The sequence below is a fragment of the Trichechus manatus genome, unplaced genomic scaffold (genome assembly GCF_000243295.1).
Source record: "Trichechus manatus latirostris isolate Lorelei unplaced genomic scaffold, TriManLat1.0 scaffold00008, whole genome shotgun sequence".
Taxonomy (NCBI): Eukaryota; Metazoa; Chordata; class Mammalia; order Sirenia; family Trichechidae; genus Trichechus; species Trichechus manatus.
In genome coordinates, this window is record NW_004443944.1 from 17,074,422 (window position 1) to 17,099,402 (window position 24,981).

A 24,981-nucleotide genomic window follows, 5' to 3' on the forward strand; every position below is an offset into this window, starting at 1 on the left:
AGAAAAGACTGGTATAAACTTAGAAAAATAGGGCTAAATATTAAGGTAACCACAAAGGAAACTAACAATCCTACAAGTCAAAATATAAAGACTCAGCAAACACAAAATCAACAACAATGAAAAAGATGAAAATACATAAAGAAAAATGACTCAGCACAGAAAATTAAGTGGAACAAAGAAACTGTGAATAACACACAAACAAGGGCATCAAACTGACGGCACTAAACTCATACGTATCAATAATTATACTGAATGTAAAAGGACTAAATGCACCAATAAAGAGACAGAGAGTGGCAGACTGGATTAAAAAAAGTTTAAAAGCAAATGGTAGAACCAAAGACAAAACAAAGTAGCTTAATCAAGATGGTGGGAATACAGATTATTAATCAAAATTTTCTCATTATGCTTTTATGGTATTTTCCAACATTTCCACAATGAACATATAATACTTTTAAGGTCAAGGAGAGAGAAATATATTATTAAAAAGGTAAAATTCAGCCCTCTTGTCACAAAATCATTGTCAGAAAGGACCTTTGAGATCTTCTGGTCCAGGGTGCCCCAAACCTTGGGTCATGATCCATTACTAGGATGTGAAATCAATTTATAAGTCCTGACCAGAAACTTTTAAAAATGAAACAGAAGAGGATTTTTGTTTTTCTTTAATGAAATAGAAGAGAAAATATCAAAGCGCAAATCATACAGCAAGTACCAGTATTGTTTTGGAGAACTTTTGTAAGAAAGACGTGCAAACACATATCCTGAGGTTTAGGTGTGTACTGGGCTGTGATGCAGAATGCATTTCTTAGTGTGGCATATGATCAAAAAAGGGTGAAAGCCACTGATTTCTAGTCCAATTCTCTCATTTTACAGATGGGAAAGCTGAATCCCAAACAGAGGGCATGTCATACCAGCATCATCGTCATGCTGGGCCAACACCAGAAGATGGGCCATCCCACCTCTTTTAATAACCTGCCCCAACCACCCAGGCTGGTGCAATCGACCAGCTGTTCCAATGTGCCGTATCAAATGTCCTCATGATTAATGACCTCGTGCAGATCACAAAGCACAGAGAAGTTAGAGCCTCAGCAACAGCAAAGTCCAAGAATCTAGGCCTTGGAGGTCACAAATCCTCCCTGCTCCCCAAACCCCCTCCCAGGTGGAGTCCTCTTGGGAGTCTTTGTGGTCACATCCCTATTTTGGTCCCAGGGGCCTGTCCCCAGAACAGTCAGAGGAGCCTGGAGAATTTAAAGGGCAGGCGGCTGATTGAGGCCCGAGGGCAGCAGCAGCTGGGACGCCCTGGGCCGTGGTTTTGGGGGTTGCACAATGTTTCAGAGCAGCCAGTGTTTGGAGGTTGCAGTTTAGGGGTGGAGAAGCAGAGAGGCAAAGTCTGCTGAGGTCTGTCGCAGAAATTGGAAGGGATGCCCTGGTTTCCACAAACGGAGGGAAACACACACACACACACACACACACACACACACACACAGACACAAACTCGCACAGATCCTGGGACAGCAAACGGCCCGCAGCAACCAATACTCAAGGGCAGAAAAGGTGCAGAGGCTGCCAGCTCCAGAGGAGGTAAAAATGGTGAAATGTTGGACACAACCTAATCGTCCATCAAAAGGGAAATGGAGAAGTGAACCACAGTATGTCCACAGCAATAATAACAGTAACAATAATAGCCAACACTGATGAAATGTGTTGACTTTGTCCCGGGACTATCCTAAGCCCCCTGCTTTTACTACCTGCATCCAGCTCCTCAGCAGCCCTTGAGGTTGCTGTTACTATGAACCCCATTTCACAGACGAGAAAATCAAGCCTCAGAGATGTAATCTGCCTAAAGTCAAACAGCCAGCAAGTGGTGTGGCTAGGATTCAAATCTAGGCAGTCTGGCTTTCTCTCTGGAGTACTGTGAAGCCAGGAAATAGAATAAGGTGGGCTTATTTGAACTGACTTAGAAAGATCTCCAAGACATATTATTGTTTAAAATATAAAAGGCTATTCATAAAACAAGATGTACAGCAAGATATTCTTCATGTTAAAAAAAAAAAGCAGGAATTTTCCACTGATAGGAGGAAAGTGAATAAACACACATACACTCATAAACGCATAGAGGACGTTCTGGAAAGATACACACAAATATTACTTACGTAATTTAAAATAAATATAAGGAAATTTAAAAGGAAATGTCAAAAGGCAGGCGTATTAGGGTCTGGAGGATTAGGCTGCCAACCTGGGGCATGCGGAAGCAATTTAGTGTGAACTAACAATGATATGGAGTCCCGGGTGGCGCAAAGGGTTAATCCACTCAGCTGTTAACTGAAAGGTTGGAGGTTCAAGTCCACCCAGGGGAACCTCGGAAGAAAGGCCTGACAATCTATACCTGAAAAGTCAGCCATTGAAAACCCCTTGGAGCGTAGTTGTACTCTGACAGACAGGGAGTTTTCACGAGTCAGAGATGACTGTATGGCAACTGATAACGCTGACAGAGAGCACCCTGAGCTGAGAGAGGCAGAGAAATTCCCGCAGGTTCCCTCTGCTCAGGTCTCAAGCGCTGGTGGGATCCGGACTCTCTGCTCCCCTTTTACCAACAGAACTTTTGGAAGTAGAACACGTCTGATTTGCTCTAAGTGTGCAAATTCTGCACCCCGTAACCTGGCTTCAGTTCTCACTGGGGCTTCTCCGAGGGGGTCTGAAGATGGATTTGCAGTGTCTGTGTCTCTCTCCTGACTGCCAGCTCCCCGACCCAGGCAGCAGCCCCCCCTCATTGCCCACCCTAATTATCCCTTTCAGTTCCCGGACAGAAGGTGGTCTGCCCCAGGGCTCTGGGAAAGCTGCCTTCTCCTTTTGTCTCTAGGGAATTGCCGTGACAGGGACTTGAACCTTGAATAGGACTCTCCATGTTTTTGTGTCTATACTTTTTTTTTTATTGTTGTTGTTTTCTTCTCTCCCCTCCCCAGTCCCACCCCAGATTGTCAGATGGGAGAGAGATTCATGCTGCCGTGTTTTCAACAACTTTTGCAGACACTGATCCTGGTGTTGACTCAGTTCTTATTTCACAGAAACGTCAGAAATAAAAATGGAAAACAAACGCCACAAGTGCAGCCCCCACCCCAGCCCCTCTCTGGGCCTCTGTTTCTTCGGGAGTGAAAGGAAATTGGGGTGCGTGCTACTTTCCTAGGGATGCCAGAACAAAACCCCACAAACCGGGAGGCTTCAAACAACAGAAATTTATTCTCTCACAGCTCTGGAGGCCAAAAGTCAGGAATCAAGGTGTTGGCAGGGGCAGGTTCTCTCTGAAGCCTTAGGGAAGAATCTTTCCTTGCCTCTTCCAGCTTCTGGTGGTTGCCAGCCCATCCACAGTATTCCTCAGCTCGTGGCTGCATCATTCCAGCCTCTGCTTCCATCTTCACATGGCCTCTCCCTGTGTTTCTGACCCTAGTACAGTGTGACTGCATCTGAACTGGATTACATCTGCAAAGACCCTGTTTCCAAATAAGGTCATATTTACAGGTTCTGGGTACACATGATTTTTTCAGGGACTGTCATGGATTGAACTGTGTCCCCCCAAAATATCTGTCAACTTGGCTGGGTCATAATTATGTACCATTTTGTAATCTGATGTGATTTCCTTATGTGTTATAAATTCAATCACTATGATCTAATAAAATGGATTAGCAGCAGTTAGACTGATGAGGTATACAAGATTAGATAGTGTCTTAAGCCAATCTCTTTTGAGATATAAAAGAGAGAAGCAAGCAGAGAGACACGGGAACCTCATACTACGAAGAAAGCAGCGCCAGGAGCAGAGCGCTTCCTTTGGACCTGATGTTCCTGCACAGAGAAGCTCCCAGACCAAGGCAAGATTGATGACGCAGACCTTCCTTCAGAGCCGACGGAGAAAGCATTCCCCTGGAGGTGATGTCCTAAATTTGGACTTGCAGCCTACTGGACTGTGAGAGTATAAACTTGTCTTTGTTAAGCCATCCACTTGTGGTATTTCTGTTATAGCAGCACTAGATGACCAAGACAGGGACACTATTCAACCCAGCACAGTATGATTCTAGAATTCACGGAATGAGGTCTCCAGGACCTGGTGGGTATTGTTATAGGCAAGTTCCATGACTATTGGCTCCATTGTGCCCGACCTGAAGGACAGGACGGGAAGGGAGCAGTGGGACCAGGGAGGGGCAGTTGCTGTCTCCACGACAGAGCTTCCTCCCTGGCTCCCTGGCTCCTTCACTGCCCACCCCCCCACCATAATTCGCTCACCCCCAGCAGCCGAGTGGGCTTTCTAAGATGCAAACCAGATTACCATCTTCCCTGCTTCAAAACCCTGGTGACTGCCTCTTGCTTTCAAGACAAAATCCAAAGGCATCTACATACCCACAGGCTCGGGGCTATGTCTGGCCCATCCCACCTCTTGACCTTATCCTCGACCCCTCTCCACTTCGCTCTCCAAGCACTCAGCCTCCTCTCTGCTGGAAACACTCATGACCCATGGCCAGTTCTTCCTAATGGACATGTCCCAGCTCTACTGTAACCTCCTCAGAGACCCCTGCCCTACTTTCCCCAACCTCTCTCCCAATCTAAAGTAGATCCTCTTTCCCTGGTTTCCCTCCATCATATTCCATTACTGCCCATCCTTCCACCCTGGCCTGAGAACTCCACCAGGGTAGGGACTATGTCTGTCTCGCTCACCTGTGTCCTCAGCACCTGGCACAGTGCCTGGCACGGAGAAGATGCACAATTAATGTCTGCTCAAATAACAGCTGTGTGAAGTCCCCGGCCTCTGTTCCCACAAGCTCTCCACGTCACACGCAGACCGCCAGGGCAGCTTCCCGTGCCCTTGGTCCTGCAGTTCCGCCCTGAAAATCCCTCTTGCTCAGAGGCAGGAAGAGAAGGAGGCGAAGCGTCTCCAAAAGAGAAACAAAAAACTCTCCGTGTTCTCTGCTTTCCTACCCCTGCTACTGCACGTCTCGGAAAAACCTACCAGTTACCACCCCCTCCCAGTCCCAGCAACTAGTCAAGTGTTTGGCTTTTAAATATTCCTTAGAACTGCACTATACAATTTAGTAGCCATTAGCCACATGAGCATTTATATTTAAATGAGTTAAAATTTGTTGTTGTTGTGTTAGCTGCAAGGGAGTCAGCCCCCAACTCATGGCGACTCCACACACAACAGAACAAAACACTGCCAGGCCCTGTGCCATCCCCATGATCGGTTTTGGATCAGACTGTTGTGATGTATAGGGGTTTCTTTGGCTGATTTTTGGAAGTAGATGACCAGGCCTTCTTCCTAGTCCATCTTAGTGTGGAAGCGCCACTGAAACCTGTTCAGCATCAGGGCAAACCCACAAGCCTCCACTGACAAGCAGGCGGTGGCTGCAGGAGGGGCTTTGGCTGGGAATGAAACCTGGGTGTCCTGCATGGAAGGGGAGAATTCTGCCACGGAACCACCGCTGCCCTCTTAATTAAAATTAAACCAATTCAAAAATTCAGTCTCACTAGCTGCATTTCAAGTACTCTCAATAGCTGCATGTGGCTAGTGGTTACCATACTGGACACCGTAGAGAGAGAACACTTCCATTACCGCACAAAGGTCCACCAGACAGCGCTGCCTTAGAGAACTGGTGTTAACCAAACTCTCTCCCAATCCTCAGACCAACTCTTTCTCTCTCCCCAGTTCTTTTCATCTGTCGTCTGGTGACCAAATCGGACTTGTTATATAACCAGAGGAAAAGACCATCCGTGTAACCTCTCTATCCCTAAATCCAGAAGATTTCGGTTCAAGCCGGAAGCAGCAACTCACTGCCAAGGCGGGTGAAGGTGACCACCAGGGTGGAGGGGTTGTATGGTGCAAAAGCATTGACCCGTACCGGAAAACCTCACCTGATTCACCGTGTGCAGAACAGATGCTGATTCACACCAGGAACCTGACTTTAGTCCAGGAACCCGTGCGATGCCGAGCTGGGTTCCTGTCTTGCCCGACACAGTGAGATCAGGCGGAGTCAGCCTGCTCAAAACTGGCAGGGCCAGGGCAGCCTGAAAGTCGCTGCTAGCAAGATGAAACACGGAAATAATTCCACTTCACCAAGAATAGGCCACTGCGCTCCAACTCAGCTATACCCACACCCACCATACAAGCCCTCTGGGACCCTACACTGCTGAGAGAAGCCAGAGGTGGGGACTAAAGGGACAGTCTCTCAGGCTCAGCATGTCACCACTTTGCTAGTAATTAGCGCCTTCCAATTCTGGCCTCGGGGCCTGTAGTTTGGTTAAGAAAGTCTGGAACAACATTGCAAGATGGAAGCCTAATACTGCATTTTTATGTAAATACCTCCGTGAGATATTTTCATAAGCGTGCTATAAAACAATTAGCATAGTACGCTTACGAAAATACCTGGAGGGGGACGGCACAGTTGGCAAAAACAAAACAAAAGAAAAATGTATAACACACTTTTGTTGTGAGGTGTCATCAGATTGGTTCTGACTCATCGGGACACTATGTACAACAGAACGAAGCACTGCCCAGTCCCGCGCCATCCTCCCAATTGTTATTATGCTTCGGCCCATTGTTGCAGCCACTGTGTCAATCCATCTCATTGAGGGTCTTCCTCTTTTTCGCTGACCCTTTACTTTACCAAGCATGATGTCCTTTTCCAGGGACTGGTTCCTCCCAATAACTTGTCCAAAGTACTTAAGACAAAGTCTCACCGTCTTTGCTTATTTGCATAAAAATTCAGTACACGTTTGACTGCTCCACAAGATATTTTAAAGAGAGTGTTTAAATCAGTTGCCAATATTGAAAAATAATTAGGAGATTTCACTTTAAAACATAGTTTTAGGGATTACCTTGGAAAAGAGAAAGATCTGACCTCTCTGGGACCGCATTCCAGGGGCAGGAGCAATGGGCTGAAGCAAATAACCTCCCTTTGATGGGGCCGGTAGTCTCCAGTTGGCCACAGCCCCCACCACTCCCTATAACACTACACCTAGTTCACTTGTCTATTTGCGTTTCCCATAGGACTCCTGCACTATTTGAGTTTGAAACTCTGGTTGAGAAGATCCACATCCAGAGCAGGTTCAATCCACTGAACTGCAGAAACAGTTAAAAACAGCGTAACATTAGTTTGTGATCTGAGATGTAAATACCTCCTTCCAGTTTGTCATTTTCGTTTGTTTGTTTATGTTTTGACTTTGCTTTTGGTATTCTTTGCCATGCGGAATTAAAAAAAACAGTCTTTTTCTCTGCCGTTGAATTTGTCAATCTTTTTGTTTGTGGCTTTTGGATTTCTGAGACATAGTTAGAAAAGTCTTTTCCACCCCAAGGTTATAAAAATTTTGCTCATTTCTTTTTATTACTTCCATGATTTTACTTTTGACATTTAAACTTTTGATCCATTTGGATTTTTTCCTGGTGTATAAGAATAGGGATGGATCTTTTTTTTCCCCAAGATGGCTAACCAATTGTTCCAGAATCATTTGTTGACTATTTGATCATTTCCCAACGACTTAAAGATACCACCTTCCCCATGTACTAAATTTCCTTACGTGCTGGGTCTCTTTCTAGACTGTGTGTTGTCTTCTATTGGTCATTCAGTCTATTCCTATTTCAGAACTATATTGTTTTGATTACTGAAGCTTTGTAATATATTTAAATATCTGGTATGGTTAGTACTGCCTCATCGCTCTTCTTTTGCAAAGTTTTTCAAGTCTAATCTTCTAGTTCACAGAAAAGTAAATATAAATTGGTCAGAGATCTGAAAAGATGTTTAACCTCACTCCTAAGAGAAGATTTGAAAGTTAATATTACTCTGAGATACCATTTTTCATGCATCAGATTGGCAAAAACTCTGACAATTAGATGACTGGGTTGGTGTGGCTGTGAGGGAACAGGTACTCTCCAATGGGAGCTTACATTGTTGGAATTCCTATGGAAGGTAACTTGGAGAGATGGACCAAATTTAAATACGGACTTGCCCTTTAACCCAGAATCCCACCTCTGGAAATTTATCCTTCAGATACACTTGCAGACATGTAAACTTGTTTACATATACGGTTATTCATAGCAGTGCTATTGATCACTGCAAAAGACCAGAAACAAGCCCAATGGCCCTCAATACAGGACTGGTTAAATTATTTATAGCACATCATTCAATGGAGTAATAGGCATCTATGAAAAAGAACGAGGAAGCTCTTTCTATATACTGCTACAGAAAGCTCTCCATAGTTAAACGAAAAAGCACTGTGCAAAGGATGTGCGAAGTATGCTAGCTATGAAAATAAGAAAATATACAACTGTTTCTGCCATCGTGTAATAAATGCCTTTCCGAAAAGCTGTGTGTTGTGCAAAATGGTGCACTAAAATAATGGGGCTTGTGGGAAAAATAGGGTTGGGGCAGACTGCTCAACACCAATACAACTTTGTAACCAGAGCATTAAGAAAAGCAGTAAGAACCCTAGTAAAAATAGCAGCACAGTTAAAAAAAATGCAAATAAATAATAAACAAAGAAGAGTTACATTAAATAGACAATTTTGACTTAAAAGGAGATAAATGCATCTTGATGGAAGGGTGTGTAAAGAAAACTGAGGTGTTGGATTATGGAAATACAACTCGCAAAGATGGGAGAGATGCAAACTAAGCTCTTCAAAAACAGGGTACGTGGCAGAGAGCACAAAGGTAAGTGGGAGCACGTGGGGCATCACAAACAGAACTGCATCCTACAAGGCTGGCTGCATTTCCTGTGTTGCGTACTTTGCAGTGAACTGCTGCTCTGGAAAAAATGCAAATGAAGCAATGTAGTGGTACTTTCACTTCTGGCCAAGACTGAGTAACAGGGATGGATTGACCCTCCCACTTGAGAAAATCTAAAAACTAGGTTTCCAAGACGTTGCGCATCAGGCAAGGAAGGACGGTGATCCTTGAGAGACAACAAACAAATGGTGAGCCAGATGACTGCCCCAGTATACTGCCTGGAGAAGGTTTCCAGACTAGGGTGCAGAGTGGAACGAAGCAGAAGCCTGGTGGTCTCTCTGAGGTTAGGAGATGGACTGCAAGCCTAGGGAGGCCAAAGTGTCTAGGATTTGCAGAGCAGAGGACCAGAAAAAGGAGAGCTGGACCGAGAGAAAGCCTTGGAAATTTGCTAAAAGTTCTCCTTGACTGTCCATCTGAGTACCGATCAGGCAATGGATGTAAGAAAATTACCCAAAGCTGGGAGAGAATCACTGGAAAAGATTAGAAGGAACACTCCTCTGAGCTGGTAACAGAGTTGGGAATAGTTTCTGGTAGCTCCAGTCATGGAGTATTGGGTTGAAAACTCAGAAGGGTTTTGTCTTAGTAGTGGGAAAAATCAGCCCTAGATTAAATGCTGCTCTGATCCCACCTAACAAAGCTTAAAAGCTACCTTCCAAAGGATCAAACTGTTTCCAAGTAATTTAACTGCATCCCAGAACAAAATGTAAGAAGATTTTATAAGAATATAAAAATATCAAGCGCCCATCAAGATAAAATTTACAAGGTCTGGCACTTAATTAAAACTTAACAGGCATTCAAATAAGCAGGAAAATACGACCTACAGTGAGGAGACAAATCTATGAACACTAACCCAGGAATGATACAAATGATAGAATTTGTAGACAAGAACTTTAAAATAGTTATGATAACTCTATTTTGTCTGTTCAAGAAGCTAGAGGAAAAGAGCATGCTAAGTAGAGACAAGGAATATATAAAAAAAGATACAAATCAAACTATAATATCTGAGATGAAAAATGCTGTGGGTGTAATTAACAGCAGATTAGACACTGCAGAAGAAAAAATTAGTGAATTTGAAGCATGAGGAGAAGAGAGCAGGCAGAAAATATCTGGTGAAATAATGGTTGAAATTTTCCAACTTTGATGAAAACTATAAATCCACAGATGTAAGAAGCTCAATGAACCCAAAGCACAAGAATCAAGAAGAAAATTATACCAAGACACATCATAATTAAATCTCTTAAAGCCAGTGATAAAGAGAAAATTTTAGAAGCAAATAAACCAATGTGACTTCAGAGTTATATTGACATCATTTCCCTATTTATGAATCATGTACGAACTAATTCTTGCCATAGTAATGTGCAGTATAAAGGAATGCATTCATATTTGCAAAAAGAAATTCTGGTTGGGTTCAGAGGAAACTATTACAAGCGCCTAACTGTCGGGGGTTTGGAAAATGGGTGGATATGGGACAAGGGTGGGAGAGAGATTTCTGTAGATGTTTAAACTAGTTAAAGACATAAATTATTAAAAAAAAATATATAAGAAGAGTAACTTTATATGTATCAGTTTTCCTTATTACAAAAGGTATCTATTGAGGGAGGCGAAATGGGGAGTAACTGCAAATGGGCATGGGATTTCTTTTTGGAATGATGAAAATGTCCTGGAATTAGACAGCGGTGATGTTTGCACAACTTTGTGAATATTCTAAAAACCACTGAATTGTACACTTCAAGGGGGGTGAATTTTATGGTATATGAATTATATTTCAGTGAAAAGTAATTAAACAGAACAAAAACACATACATGTCCATAATAAAAAAAATTAGAGAATCAAAGAATTTTAACACAGAAAGGGACCTGAAGGATCATCATATCTAGTACTTCCCAGTGAGCACAGAACATAAGTTTGGAGAGAGAGTCTCTTGTTAAATCCGTCTGGGAAAACTGCCTACTGAATTCCACTCCTGGAGAGTTAGGAGGCACATCAGCCTGCAAAAGCTCTGCAAAGTTCTGCAGCGAATACATCCATTTAACTTTGTGGAATGCAGGGTTTACCAAGTGTATCTGCTATATCTGACCACGAAACCCCCCCTTTAATATTATTATTTTTTATTGTGATTGAGCGTTTGGCTACTAACCGAAAGGTTAGCAGTTCAAACCCACTTAGTCGCTCTGAGGGAGAAAGACCTGGCAATCTGCTTTCATAAAGATAAAAAAGAAAAATCAAACTGGTTGTCGTTGAGTTGATTCTGACTCATAGCGACCTGTAATGATTACAGCCTAAAAACCCAATGGGGCAGTTCTACTTGGGCACATAGGGTCACTATGAGTTGAAATCAACTCGATGGCACCCAACAACAGCAAAAGAAACATACACAATATAACATTCCACTGACATTCCACTGACACTAATCACAGTCACAATGTTGTGCAACCATTAGAATTATTTGTTTCCAAAACTTTTTAATCATCCCAAACAGAAGCTCTAAGCCCATTAAGCTATAACTTCCCATTCCCCTTCCCCTCCAGCCCATGGTAACCACTAGTCTACTTTCTGTCTCTGTGCATTTATCTATTCCAGATACTTCATATAAACGCGATCATACAATACTTGTCCCTTTGTGTCTGGCTTATTTCACTCAGCATGTTTTTACGTTGTGGCATATGTCAGAATTCCATTTCTCTTCATGGCTGCATACTATCCCACTGTACATATATACCTCATTTATTTCTCCATTCATCCACTGATGGACATTTGAGCGGTCTCCCTCCACCTTTTGACTATTGTGAATAGTGCTGCAATGAGCACTGGTGTACAAGTCTCACCCTTTACTTCTCCATGGAGCATTTGTTAATAATAGAGTTGTGGAGCATAGATCAGAAAGGTTCAGTGACACGCCCAAGGTCATGCAGCTTATTGGTGCCAGAGACAGTGCTAGGTTTCATAAATCCCGCACAAACGGGTCTCAGGGGTCTCGAACAGTGATCATTGGCGTACAAACCTTTTCACCACTTTTAATTTTTCTATCCATCCTCAAATCACATGCTTTTATGTCACTCCTGAATGGCTGTGTTGGGGTTCTGAGCTTCAGTGATCATGTTTCCTGGCCTTCGGTAAATACAAAATGCATTTCCATTGGAAACGGCTCCCACTTTTGCTGTTGAGTCAAGTCCAACTCATGGTGATCCCATGTGTGTCAGAGTAGAAATGTGCTCCATAGGGTTTTCAATGGCTGATTTTTCAGAAGTAGATCACCAGGGCTTTCTTCTGAGGTACCTCTGGGTGGACTTGAACCTCCAACCTTTCGGTTAGCAGTTGAGTGTATTAACCGTTTGTACCACCCAGGGACTCCCCTATTTTCATAAGCCCCCCTATGATACAGATTCACCAGAAGAGTAGTCTATGCTGAAGCAGATGGCTCCACAGTCTGAGATTGGTGTTCTCCTGTCTTAACATGGCCACTTACTAAATAGATGTGAACTTGGAAAAAAACACAGACCATCAAACCTGAAATTATCATGATAAAGTACTTAGTGTTAGGCACTGCTCAGAATACTCACAAATATTATCCCATTTAATTCTCAAAGCTCCCTGTGAGGTAGGTGCCATTAATATCTCCATTTTATAGGGGAAGAAACCAAGGTACTGAGAAGTACTGGGCTCAAGGCCGCACAACTAGTGGTAGGCAGAATTGGGATGTTAACTCACCCTGGCTTCAGAGGCTCAGGTTTTAACTACCATGCTGGACTAACAGGTAGTTATTAACAGGAATAATAAAAAATAACAGGTAGGTATTAATAGCAATAAAAATAATTTAAAAAAATCCAGCCTTTCGGGATCATATCTAACATGCCCACAGACCATTCCATGCAGTCTCCCAACAACCCAACGAGGTGGTCTCTCTTGCTATAATGCCAGTTTCACAGGTGGGGAAAGCGAGGCACAGAGAAGTCAAGCGCCTCATCCAAGGTCACGCTGTCATGCATGGGGCAGCGCCAGGACTGACCACAGCCCAGGCCCACAGCTCTTAACCCACTCTCAAGATTATTTTTTTCTTCCCTTTTTAATCTTTCTGGTCATTTCTGTGAAGAGCATTGTTTCAGCAGGAGAGGCCAAAAACAAAAAACAAAACCAAATCAAACCCATAAGAAATACACGTCAGCTACAAAAACCCGAGCGAACTTAAACAACAGAAAATAAACGACTGTGCAAAGGCTGAACAAGTGCTGTGAACTTTTCTCTTTTACGTTCATTGTACATTCAGCGGTGGGGCAGTGTTATCCAGACAGATCCAGATCTCAGACCAAGGCCTTGCGGAACGATGGCTCTGCAGAGGTTTGGGGAGTTTATGCCATTAGCAAGAAGACCCAGGGGGAAGGGGCAGGGGGTGGCATTCTGGCTTATCAAATGCTTCCTCTGTGACCATTTGCAAGCTTTTCTGTTGCAGTGCCTCAGTTTACTCATCTGTAAAATGATGGGCTGGGCCATTCTTAGGTCCTTTTTACTCTGACAAATAGGTGATTTTTAAATTTTTAGAGAGAGGAAAAAAAAAAAAAAAAAGACTCATCCTAGCTCCTAAACATGGGCTGATTTCACTCTAAGTCCGTACTTTCAAGTCTAGAACTCAGCCACCATCTTCCTCTTCATTCCCTTCTTCTGCTGAAAACTAAGCTCAACCAACATCTTCCACCTGAAATGCTCCGAGTAGTTTGAGAGTTTATTTCTCCTCTGGAACAACTTGGGGGAAAGAAAAAAGTTAATAGGAAGCACATGGGCATGGTGTGTGAGTGTTCTGTGTGTCTGTGTTTTTTTTTAAAAAAAATACTTAAGGAGGAACATGTCAGGCTTGCAAAATGCCTGGGGTGTCTCCAAGGCAGTTTACGGCCATCAGCATTAACCTGAAGGCAGTTCATTGGGACAAGGCCCAGCTGCTGCCATAGCCCTTCTGGCATCTGGGCCATGAGGACGATAAGAACACACCCTGGATTATTCCCCTGGTCTGGTGGAACACAGCAGGAGACTTTTTCAGATTTGCAAGGGGTTGGGTAAGGGCCGAGGTTGGGGGGCATATCCTAGGCCAGGGCTCACCTCCTGGAGAATTGTTTTCTAGATGGTTCTATTAAAGCATGGAGGGGTTACATGCTAGGCTTTGGAGTGCAACTGCCTGGCTTCAAATTCCACTACCACAGCCATGGGACCCTAGGCAAGTTACTTACCCAATTTGTGCCTCAGCTTCCCCACCTGTAAAATGGGGAGAAGTAACAGAACCTATGCCATAGGACTATTGGGAAGATTAAGAAAAACAGTGCGTGTGCAGAGCTTAGAATGGTGCCAGGCATCCTGAAGGAGTCCAAGAAATGTTAGCACTTAGAGTAAACAGCATAGCCTCCAGAATTCCAGAAACCTGCATCTGAACTCCAGTTCTTGACACTATCTGGCTCTGTGATCTCGGGCAAGTCTCTTCCATCTTTGAGGCTCACTTTCATCAACGACCAAACAAGGCTAATGGTACCCACCTCACATGACTACTGTGAGGACCGGAGGGGAAACATTGTTCCACATATCCTACAACTCTGGGTCCAGGGAAGGCTCCTGCTTCGCTTTCTGGTCTCATGTCCTCTTTGGACTTCTTCAATGCTGTGAGCTTTTTCCTGCCTCAAGGCCTTTGCTCTTGCTCTTCCGTTCGCCTAGACTGCCCTCTCCCAGCTGTTTGCGTGGCTGACTTCTTTCCACAACTCAGGTCTCCCTAATCAGCTGGTTAAGGTGGATCTCCTCTCTTCTAGCCATTGTCCATCACATCACCCTGCTTTTGTCCTTCACAGGCTTTACCAAAATTTGCAATTCTCTATTTATTTACTGACTGAAAGATCACTGCCTGTCTCTCTGTACGAGGGAGTCATCGTGGTTGACTGCTGTGCCCTCTGGTGCCTAAGGGAGTGCCTGGCACAAATCTGGTGCTCAATATCGCAGAATGAATGAATGAACGGTAAGCCGCTCCTACATAACTTTTAAGTTACTTAAGATGCAGCCAGAGGGTATGTCAGAATGGGGAAGGGTGGACTGTGTTGGCTGGTGAACCTCTGTAGCCTTAGAAGCCCTGAGGCAGGAAGTCCAGTTTCTGTTTGCAAAACTAAAAAACAAACTGGCTTGAGATTGACCCAAATGCAAGTTCAAGTTCTGAGTCTTCACAGGCCTTCACTTTGGGGTTTGCTGCCATAATTCACTCCCCACTTAGAGATGAATCCCAGCAGCTTATACCCTCCAGTGGGACTCAGAAAGGCCACTGTCAGGGAGAGAAGGGACAGCAGCAGCAGAGGAGGCAGGAGAGGACTGTGGCCAAGCACACGGGCTTTGCAGTGAGGCTGCAAGTTGGGATTCCAGCAGACACCCAACAGACTCAGTCTGTTTCTCTGCACTTACAGTAAACTATAAACTCCTTGCCCTGACATTGGGCAAGTCAGTCATTCCCTCTATGCCACAGTTTCTTCTTCTGTAAAATGGATATAATATCAGCACCCACACTGGGGTGTTGTAAAGAGTCTATGAGATGATCCATATATCACCTGGCACGTAGTAAGTGCTGGGTCAATGTCAGCTGGTAATATCACCAACACACTGTGATGCAGACCTTGGCCTGGGGGCGATGCCAGGGCTGGACATTAATGCTCACCACCCCCTTTCTCTACATGTACCCCTAAGATCATTGGCTGTCCCTTCACAGTTTTTCCTTCCTTGAAAGGCTGCCCCTGACACCCATTTTTATTGTTTCTTCAACAAAAATTTAAACACAATAATGAAATGGCAATACTCGCAAACAGTTATTTTAAAGAACAGTAAAACTACTCATTATCACATTTATTTTTTTGCATATTACTTTTCAGATCCTTGACGGTCGTTTGTAACCGACTTGCAGGAAGGAAAAAAATACCAGGATGGGGATCCTCAAAGTCACTGCCACTAGCCCTCTGCTCCATGAATCAACCCCCAAGTGTTCCTGAAGAGGCAAAGAATAAGGCAGGAGCTCCTGGACGGCGAAAGGGTGGAGGTGGGCACAAGAGACTCCAGTGAGCCAGTTCCATGGGGTGGGAGGGTCCACACTGGAGTTCTTTCTCCCCTTTCTTAAGGCCACCCTAGAAGGATGCAGAGCCCTGAACCTCCTGCCTGGAACAACAGCGCTGTGATGGCTAATGTTGTGTCAACTTGGCTAGGCCATGATCCTCACTGGTTTGGCAGACACTATATATCGTCCTCCATTTTGTGATCTGATGTAAGCAGCCAATCAGTTGGAAGGGGAGCTTTCTTGGGGGGCGTGGCCTGCATCCAATAGATAAATGGATGTTTGGGCAAAGCTTTCTCGTCCTGTCTGACCTCTGCACTCGTCCTGTCTGACCTCTGGCTCTTGGGACGTGAGAAGCCTGCAGCCTGTCGCTGGACCTGCAGATTTTGGATTCACCAGCTCCTGCGACCTGTGAGCCAGCAGCCTGCCTGCTGCCTGACCCACGGATTTGGGACTTGCCAGCCCCCATAACTGTGTGAACCATTTCTCTGAAGTAAATCTCTCTATATTTATATACATGCATCACTGGTTTTGCTTCTCTAGAGAACCCAGCCTAAAACAAACTCCTTCACCCGCCCATCCATTAGTCCCACTACCTGGCATTTCTCAAGTCTCCACGATGGACTTGCCTGTCCCATCACACTTCAAATAAAAGCCAACTCATTCCCAATGCCCCCGAGGCCCTGTGTGATTTGGCTCTGCTACCTCTGCAAGACTCTCTTGCCATGTCCCCTCTGCCTTGGCCCAGCCTTGCTTCCATCCTCTACCTCGAACACAAGGCATTTTCCTCCATACAGCATTTGCACTGGCTCTTCCCTCTGCCTGAAAGGCTCTTTCTCCAGGTCTGCAGGGCTGGCTCCACCTCACCCTTTGGGTCTTTGTTCCAATGCCATCTCTTCAAAGAGGTTTCCCTGACAACTCAATTTAAAGTTACACATCCCACCTCTTCTGACCCACCCCACAACTTCTCATCACTCTCTATCCAAACCCCATGCTTATGTGCTTCATGAACGCAATGCCATGCAAAAGGATCCCATTTATTTATTGACTTGTTAATTGTCAGTCTCACCCCACTGCCTGGTAATTGCCATGAGGGCAGATTCACTATTTGTCCACCACTGCAACTCGACTAATTAGGATAGAGCCTGGCACGTAGTAGGTGCTCCACAAATCTGCTGAATAAAGGAATGAATGAATGAATGAACGACACCCAACTTAGGGGGTGCTTTGGAGATGGCAGGGAGGGGCCGCAACGCCAGACTGACCGTGCATCTGGTAGGTGTACGGGCTCTGTCCAGCGGGTGGGGTGCTGAAGCTGGAGCCGTAGCTGAGGAATCCACTCTGGCCTGGGGAATGGTTCAAGCTGTCTTCTGTCTTGATGCCTTGAAGAAGGAAAAAGAAGCACCAAGGGCACATGATTAGGATGCTTCCCTGTCACCTGCAAAACAGCTACTGAGTTAAGACAGCACGCTATTTTATCAGCTTCCAAACTAGAGGTGCGAACTGACGGCTTGTGAGCCAAGATTAGGCCACAGACATGTTTTGTTGCGTGCATTTTTAAAGCAAATTTGAATTAGTTGCTTTTGTTTAAAAATCTGGAGATATGACTCCAAAAAGTCTGGATTTATGGCTTCTCTTGAGCAAGAGGATGGTCTAGCCATACCATATGATGGCAGGCTGCACTGCCTCTGCGACACCGAGGCCGATTTTAAGGTGCTATTTTTTTTCTGATTATATTGAGGGAGGAAGGCTGACCCAGCATTGTTTGCCCATAAATTCTATTTTTATTGAAAATGTAATAAGCACACTGTAGAAAATTCAAACAGTACAAAATCGCAGAGCAAAAAGTGTCTCTCCCCATTCTTGACCCCAACAACACAGCTACTGTTCCCACCGGCAACCACTTTAAGTTTCCTGGGTTCACTTCCAGGCATGTTCTGTACATATGCAAGCTTATGTGATAATACAGATGTATATGATCTATATCTCCATATATTCCCTGTTCTAAGGAGCCCTGGTGGCTGAGCCATTAAGAGCTTGGCTGCTAACTGGAAGGTTGGTGGTTTGAACCCACCCAGTGGCTCCACAGGAGAAAGACCTGGTGATCTGCTCTCATAAAGATCACAGCCTAGAAAACCCTATGAGGCAGTTCTACTCTGTCCCGTGGAGCCACCATGAGTAATAACTGACTCAATGGCACACAACAACAACAATATTCTCTTTTAAAAAATAAATGGGAGTATTCTACAAATGCTGTTCTGCATTTTTCTCTTTCTTCTATTACTTCACAATATATTGTAACGATCATTCTCCATTGGCTCATACAGTTCTTCCTCATTCCACTGTATAGCTGCCCTATCATTTAAGTAGTCTCCTATTCATGGATTTGGGTGGTTCTTAGATTTTATGGCTATAAATTAAGCTGCAGCAATAATGTATATATTTATATGTGTATATAAATATATATGTGTACAGAGAAAATATATATACATATATTCTTATACACATATTTGCTTCAGCTTGGTTTATAGTCTCTCTCTCTCTCTATATACATACATATACATGTATCATCCATCCACGTATGTATGTATCTATCTATTTTTGTGTGCATGTACAAGCATACCTGTTGTGTAAATTCCCCGTGTTTGGAATTGCCGGGTCCAAGAATAGGAGCATGGTTAACTCTCAGAGATGTTGTTAAATGGCCCTTTCTAGAGGATAGATGGACATCCTCTCCCAACGATCAGTGAATGTCTGATTCCCCACACCCTTACACCAAATGCATTACCAAACATTGCTTACCTCTGTCTATCTTACAGGCGCAAAATAGTATTTCGTTGTTGTTTAAAACTGCATTCCTTTTAAGAACCTTCTGAGTCCTGGGGATGGTTTTGTAATTTCGGTTTCCCTCCTTCTCACCCAGTCAACTTAAGAACCATTTCTCCTCCAGCCTGAGCTCAGAAATCCCCACCCCACTCACCCCCTTATGAAATGAGATGCTGATACTCACCAGCAGGGTTGTCAGGAGAATAAAGGAAGGGGAAGGAACAAACATATAAGACTCTGCAGAGCAAGCTACTTAAAAACAGACATCTCTTTCATTCTCACAACCATGCCACCAAACAGGCATTATTACCCCCATTTTAAAGATGTGGAAACTGAGGTTCAGAAAGTCAGCCTCTTAATCAGGGCCTCACAATCAGCAGATAACTCTGAAGTCAAAGTTTTCCTTTCTTATCTTGATGCCTCTCAGTAATGAACGTGAGTGATTTTATGCAGTAGGCGGTGCAACACTTTGGTAGCAATGACGGTGATACCAACGAGCAATATTTCCGTGGCACCTTATCTTGCTCAGTTTTCTAGGAATAGTTTATTGGTGCACTAGGTACAGTCTCTCTCCGTGCACCTAGAATAAAATCTAAACTCCTTACTGTGATCCCTCAAGGCCCTACGTAGGTTCTGCCCACCGCTCCCACCCCACGGCCTCCCTGTGCTCTGCTCAAACCATGTGCTCCAGCCACTCTTTCATTTTAATGGCTGGGTAGAAATCCAAAGTATGGACTATCACAGCTTATTCAGTCAGTCCCCTCATCATGGGCCTCTAGGCTGATTCCAATTTTTTTGCCATCACAACCAGGGAGGAAGTGGACATGCTTCCTCTTGCAACACTTGAATTGTTTATCTAGGTTGGAGATGAGAAGTGGAACTGCTGCATCAACGGGCAGGCACACTTTTCATTTTTAAACAGATACAGACTGCAGAAACCTGTCTTCAGACTCAGGGCCTTTGCACAGGCTGTTCCCTCTGCCTGGAACGTACACCTCTCTCCTCTTTGCCAGGCTGACGCCTTCTTATCCTCGATTTCTCAGCTTCCATGTTGCTTCCCCAAAAAGTCAGTCCCTCAATTACTCCCTCCACAGCAGCCAGTTCTCCTCCTTCCTGGCAGTCATCACAGTTCCCTGTTTAACAATGAGAGCTCCAGGGGCAGCGGGGAGGCATTGGGTCTGCCTTGTCCACTGTGCTATCCCCATACTTGGCTCCCTGCCTGGCACACAGTAGGTGCTCAGTAAATACCTGCTGAACGAACAAATAGGAAAGAAAACAAAGTCAAGCTATTCCCTCCCCTTTTGTTTGCAGAAATGGTTGAATCATAAAATTCTAATACATGAGGAAGAGAAGAGAATATGGCAAACCCGCCATTAGGGGTTCCGTCCTGTAAGTCAGTGATGCCCACCGTGTGGTCCAGGGACTATCACAGCTCATGATGCAGTAAGTATAGAACCTGAAGAGTAAGAATTTAGAAACTGTCACAGCAATTTGACATTGCCATGACAGCTGAGGTCATATCGCTAGGCTTGAATTTTCTATGCCTTTTTAAAAAATTTTAATTTCATTTCCTAGTAATTAATTTTGATTGTATTTTACCCAAGTATCAGTCCGTGATGGACTGAAAATTAAAAAGCCGAAAACAAGCACTGGACTTTCACTCCAGACGCGAAGCACTGCTGTAAGGGGTTTCGTGCAAGGGAATATTGCCACGCTTTGGTCAGGGGACGTCTGATGTCATCAGATATCCTACTCCCCAGGTATCTTTGACGAGTATCTTCAGGGCAATGAGAATGAGGCCTCCATAAGATGCTCAGGAACTACCTTCCAGTTCCACTGGCTTTAGCTTGCAGAAGCAATGACATGAGGGTGTACATTTCTGAGAGAGCGCCAACAATAAAGACATGCTAGACATCCGTCCATTCATTCCACAAATACTGACTCAGCACCTACTAAGTGCCAGGCCCTGTTCTTGACGCTGGGATACAGCAGTGAATGCAATAGTCAAAAGTCTCTGCTCTAACGGAGCTTACCTGTAGTGGGAGGAGACTGACAGCAGAGACGTAAACAAAGCACATTACAGTGGAAGCACACAGTCACACACTCTGGTGACACGATTTTGGACATAACATGATTGGTTCCCAGACTCTTGACATACTCAGATGGCCAGCTGCACTCAGTCTTCCCTGTCATCTCATCAACCGTACACTACAATCTCGCAAACACATTTTTTTGTTTTTTTGGACATTTATAGTCTTGGAGTCCTGATGGCACAGTGGTTCAGAGCTACTGCTGTTAACCAAAAGGTTGGCAGTTCAAATCGACCAGCCGCTCCTTGGAAACCCTGTAGGGCAGTTCTACTCTGTCCTATAGGGTCTCTATGAGTTGGAATCAACTCAACGGCAACAAGTCTGGGAATGAATAATGGCTATGGAAAAGAATCAAGCAGGAAAGGAGGAGAGAGGAAAGCTGGCTGAGGGGTAGGCCAAAAAAAAAAAAAAAACAAACCCGTTGCCATCAAGTTGATTCTGACTCTTAGCGACCCTACGGGACACAGTAAAACTGCCCCATAGAGTTTCCAAGGAGTGCCTGGTGGATTCGAACCTCCGACCTTTTGGTTAGCAGACGAAGCAGAAGAGGGAGTTAGAATTTTAAAGAGCATGATCAGGAAAGGTCCCATGGGAGGAAGCAGGGGAGCAAGGTGTGGATACCAGAGACAGGAAAGAGTACGTGCAAAAGGCCTGAGGCAGCGTCACATGCAGCATGCTGAGGGGCCAAAGGCAAGGAGGCCAGTGTGGCTGGAATGGAATGACAGTGGGGGAGCAAGCAAGCCATGAGGTCAGAGAGGCCATGGAAGTGGGGCGGGGCAGATTTACAGGATTAGAAAGCCTTTGGCTTTGACCCTGAGTGTGAGGCGCCACTGGAGGTCCCAGGCCGAGGACGGACATGAGGTGGCTTGTGTTGAAAACATCAATAGTCCACTCTTCCTATACAGAGTTCAGTGGTGCGTCTTCTTGGTCAGTCCACTGCACAGCACGGCAGGAAAGTCCTTGTTCCTGTCCTCACTCTGTGATATCACTTAGGCAGGTCCCCTTCCCTCCCCAAGCCTCATTTTTCTCATGAGTAAAATGAGGGGTTTGGACTAAACAAGCCTTCGGCTGCTAACCAAAAGGTCAGCAGTTTGAGTCCACCAGCCACTCCTTGGAAACCCTATGGGGCAGTTCTACTCTGTCCTATAGGGTCGCTATGAGTCGGAATGGACTCGACGGCAAGGGGTTAACTCCAATCACTTGTGTACCACCTGCTTGGTTTCCATATCCCAGCACCACTGACACAATGATTCATTTCACATTTTTCCTTAAGTCAACTTAATTTTAAAACTATTTTGCTTGCCCTAAGCAACAATGACGAGAAATTACAAGCTCACTATGCTATATATACATTTTCCTAATGCATATTAAAATAATTAAAATGTAACTATAAAACTATTCTAAAGTTCATTTGGGTACCACTTAAGATCATCTTGAGTACCTCCAGTCATACACAGACCACAGCTCAGGTAACTGTCACAAACAGTCCCTACGACCTGCCTCCAGCCTTGTCATCCCATAGTTCTAAAGGCGCTTTCTGCTTCCGATAATCTTACTTGCTTCAACTGTGTACCTGCAGGCTCGGGTTACTTGGAGCTGCAAGCTAATGCAATCAAACCATGGGGAGCAAAGAAAAGAAGACTGAGGGTTCCCCCTGTTCCCACCCCCCGAAGTTTATCTAAAAGAAAAGCCCCCATGTGCATTTCAGAGGCCGAACTGGGGACTCATCCTTCTCCGTCTCTCTCTTTTTATACGCCCCACTCCCCCCTCAGCCCAATCCCTGGAAATCACTAATCTACTCTGGTCTCTAAGCCTGTTGTAGACATTTCTCATAAGTGGGATCATACAATATTTTGTGTCTGGCTTGTTTCACTCAGCGTAATGTTTCCAAGATTCATCCATGTCACAGCATGCATCCCAGGAAGGTGTTTAAAGAATTCTGCAAGACAGACAGGTAAAGCATATCGCATGCTCAGAGCACCGAATTCTCTTGGTTCCCGAGTTTCCGATTTCACAATCAGATGCCTATGGATTCATTTTGTTTGGGCAGACCCCTGCTTCTTTGTTAAGAAATTCAGCTATACTGTGGTAGACTGGAAAACATAGCCGCAAGGTTTTGCAACCCCTCTCATCAAGAGGAGGAGTCTATTTTCACACCCTAGAATCTAGGCAAGGAGCCCTAGAGGTGCAAGGGTTAAATGCTCAGGTCTAACCCAAAGGCTGGCTGTTCGAACCTACCAGCAGCTCCACGGGAGAGAAGACTTAGTGATCTGCTTCCATAAAGATTACAGCCTAGAAAACTCTATGGGGCAATTCTACTCTGTCACATGGGGTTGCTATAAGTTGAAAATCGACTTGACACCTAAGAACAACAACAACAGAATCTAGGCTAGGCTTGTGACTTGTCTGGGCCCACGGAAGTGGCTAAAGTGATGCTTGTGAGTTCTGGAGCCTACGTAGGTATAAGGAGGTCTTGATGCATCCACCTTCACCCTTCTGGAAACCCAAGACTATCAAGATGTGAGGAAGCCCAAGATGAAGGACCATGGTGACAGAGAGAGGCCCAGCCATCCCAGCTGACCCACCAGCTCAATACACGAGAGAGACCAGGTAAGACCAGCAGAATGATTCCCCAGCCAACCCACACAGTTGTGAGAAATAATAAGTTAATGTTGTTTTAAGCCACTAAGTTCTGGGGTGGTTTGTTACACAGCCATTGATAACAGAGACACTTTACTGGTATCCAGTAAAGTGGCAGATGTATACACTCCACGACCCAGAACGCCACTCCTAGGCTTTCACCTCTGAGAAATGCAGAAAGATATTGATTGGAGCATCCTATGTAATGGGAAACAAACAAAAACCCCAAACCCTAAATGACCACCAGTAAGTGAATGGATAAATTATGGGACAATCAAATACTGGAATATTATATAACAGTGAAAATGAATGCACTATAGCTATGTGTATGAATAGGGGTATATTCCACAATCATAATGTTGAGTGGGAAAAGCAAGTTGCATAAGAATGCATACTAAAAGACTCAATAAATATAAAGTTTTAAAACATGCAAAGTAATACTCTACACTGGGGTCCACAAACTATGGGCCACAGGCCAAATGTAGCCCTCTGCTTGTTTTTGTAAATGAAGTTTAATTGGAACACAGCCATGCCTATTCATTTTCTTATTGTCTATGGCTTTTCACACTACAATGGCAGAGCTGAGTAGTTGCAATAGAGTATTTTCATTTGGCAGTCCATGGTGTTTTCAATCGCTTCAATGCATGAGAAAGCTGGACAATGAATAAGGAAGACTGAAGAAGAACTGAAGCATTTGAATTATGATGTTGGCAAAGAATACTGAATATACCATGGACTGCCAGAAGAATAAACAAATCTGTCTTGGAAGAAGTACAGCCAGAATGATCCTTACAAGCGAGGATGGCAAGACGTCTCATGTACTTTGGACATGTTATCAGAAGGGATCAGTCCCTGGAGAAGGACATCATGCTTGGTAAAGTAGAGGGTCAGCAAAAAAGAGGAAGACCTTCAATAAGATGGACTGATGCAGTGGCTGCAACAATGGACTCAAACATGGCAACAATTGTGAGGATGGCACCGGATCAGGCAGTGTTTCGTTCTGTTGTACACGGGGCCGCTATGAGTTGGAACCGACTCGACAGCACCTAACAACAATAGAGACCTGGATGGCCTGCAAAGCCAAAGATGTTTACTATCAGGCCCATTTGTTCTACAGAAAGAAACGCATGGGAATGATAAATGTCAAACTCAGCGGTGTGGGAATTGCTGAGAAAAAAGGGGGAACCCCCCCTTTGTTTTTTATTTTTTAAGTTGGATGGTTGCTTCATGGGTGTTTATAGTATTATTCTTTATGCTTTTATATATGTCTTAAATATTGCATAATAAATTGAGAAAAAATACTCAATACTAGCCTCTTGTCTCTAGTTTGCTCAATTGTGTCATTTCCCTGCAGCTATTTAAACAAAGGTAAATAAGGCTATTTGTCAAGGAGTATTAAAAAAAAATTTCCTAACAAGACTCAACAACGTTTGTCCAGACGATGAGCAAACACATATGCTTGCACGGGCACAGGCATATGAGAAGGGAAATGGCTTTTCATCCCACCTGTTATTATTCAGCGACATGGACGTTCTGGGTGTGTTTGTCAACTTGGCTTCTACTGATATAGCTGCCTTTGATTGAGCGTGTGCCCTCAGCTGAGCATGGT

The 24,981-nt window shown here is 44.4% G+C and overlaps 1 protein-coding gene across 1 annotated transcript in view; it reads right to left on the bottom strand.

Moving 5' to 3' along the window:
- EYA2 (EYA transcriptional coactivator and phosphatase 2) overlaps positions 1-24,981 on the bottom strand; it is a 207,824-nt gene that overhangs the window by 157,643 nt on the left and 25,200 nt on the right. Inside the window, exon 4 of the mRNA XM_012558626.1 lies at positions 17,082-17,198. Coding sequence (XP_012414080.1) covers positions 17,082-17,198 — 117 coding nt within the window. The remainder of the gene's footprint in view (positions 1-17,081; positions 17,199-24,981) is intronic.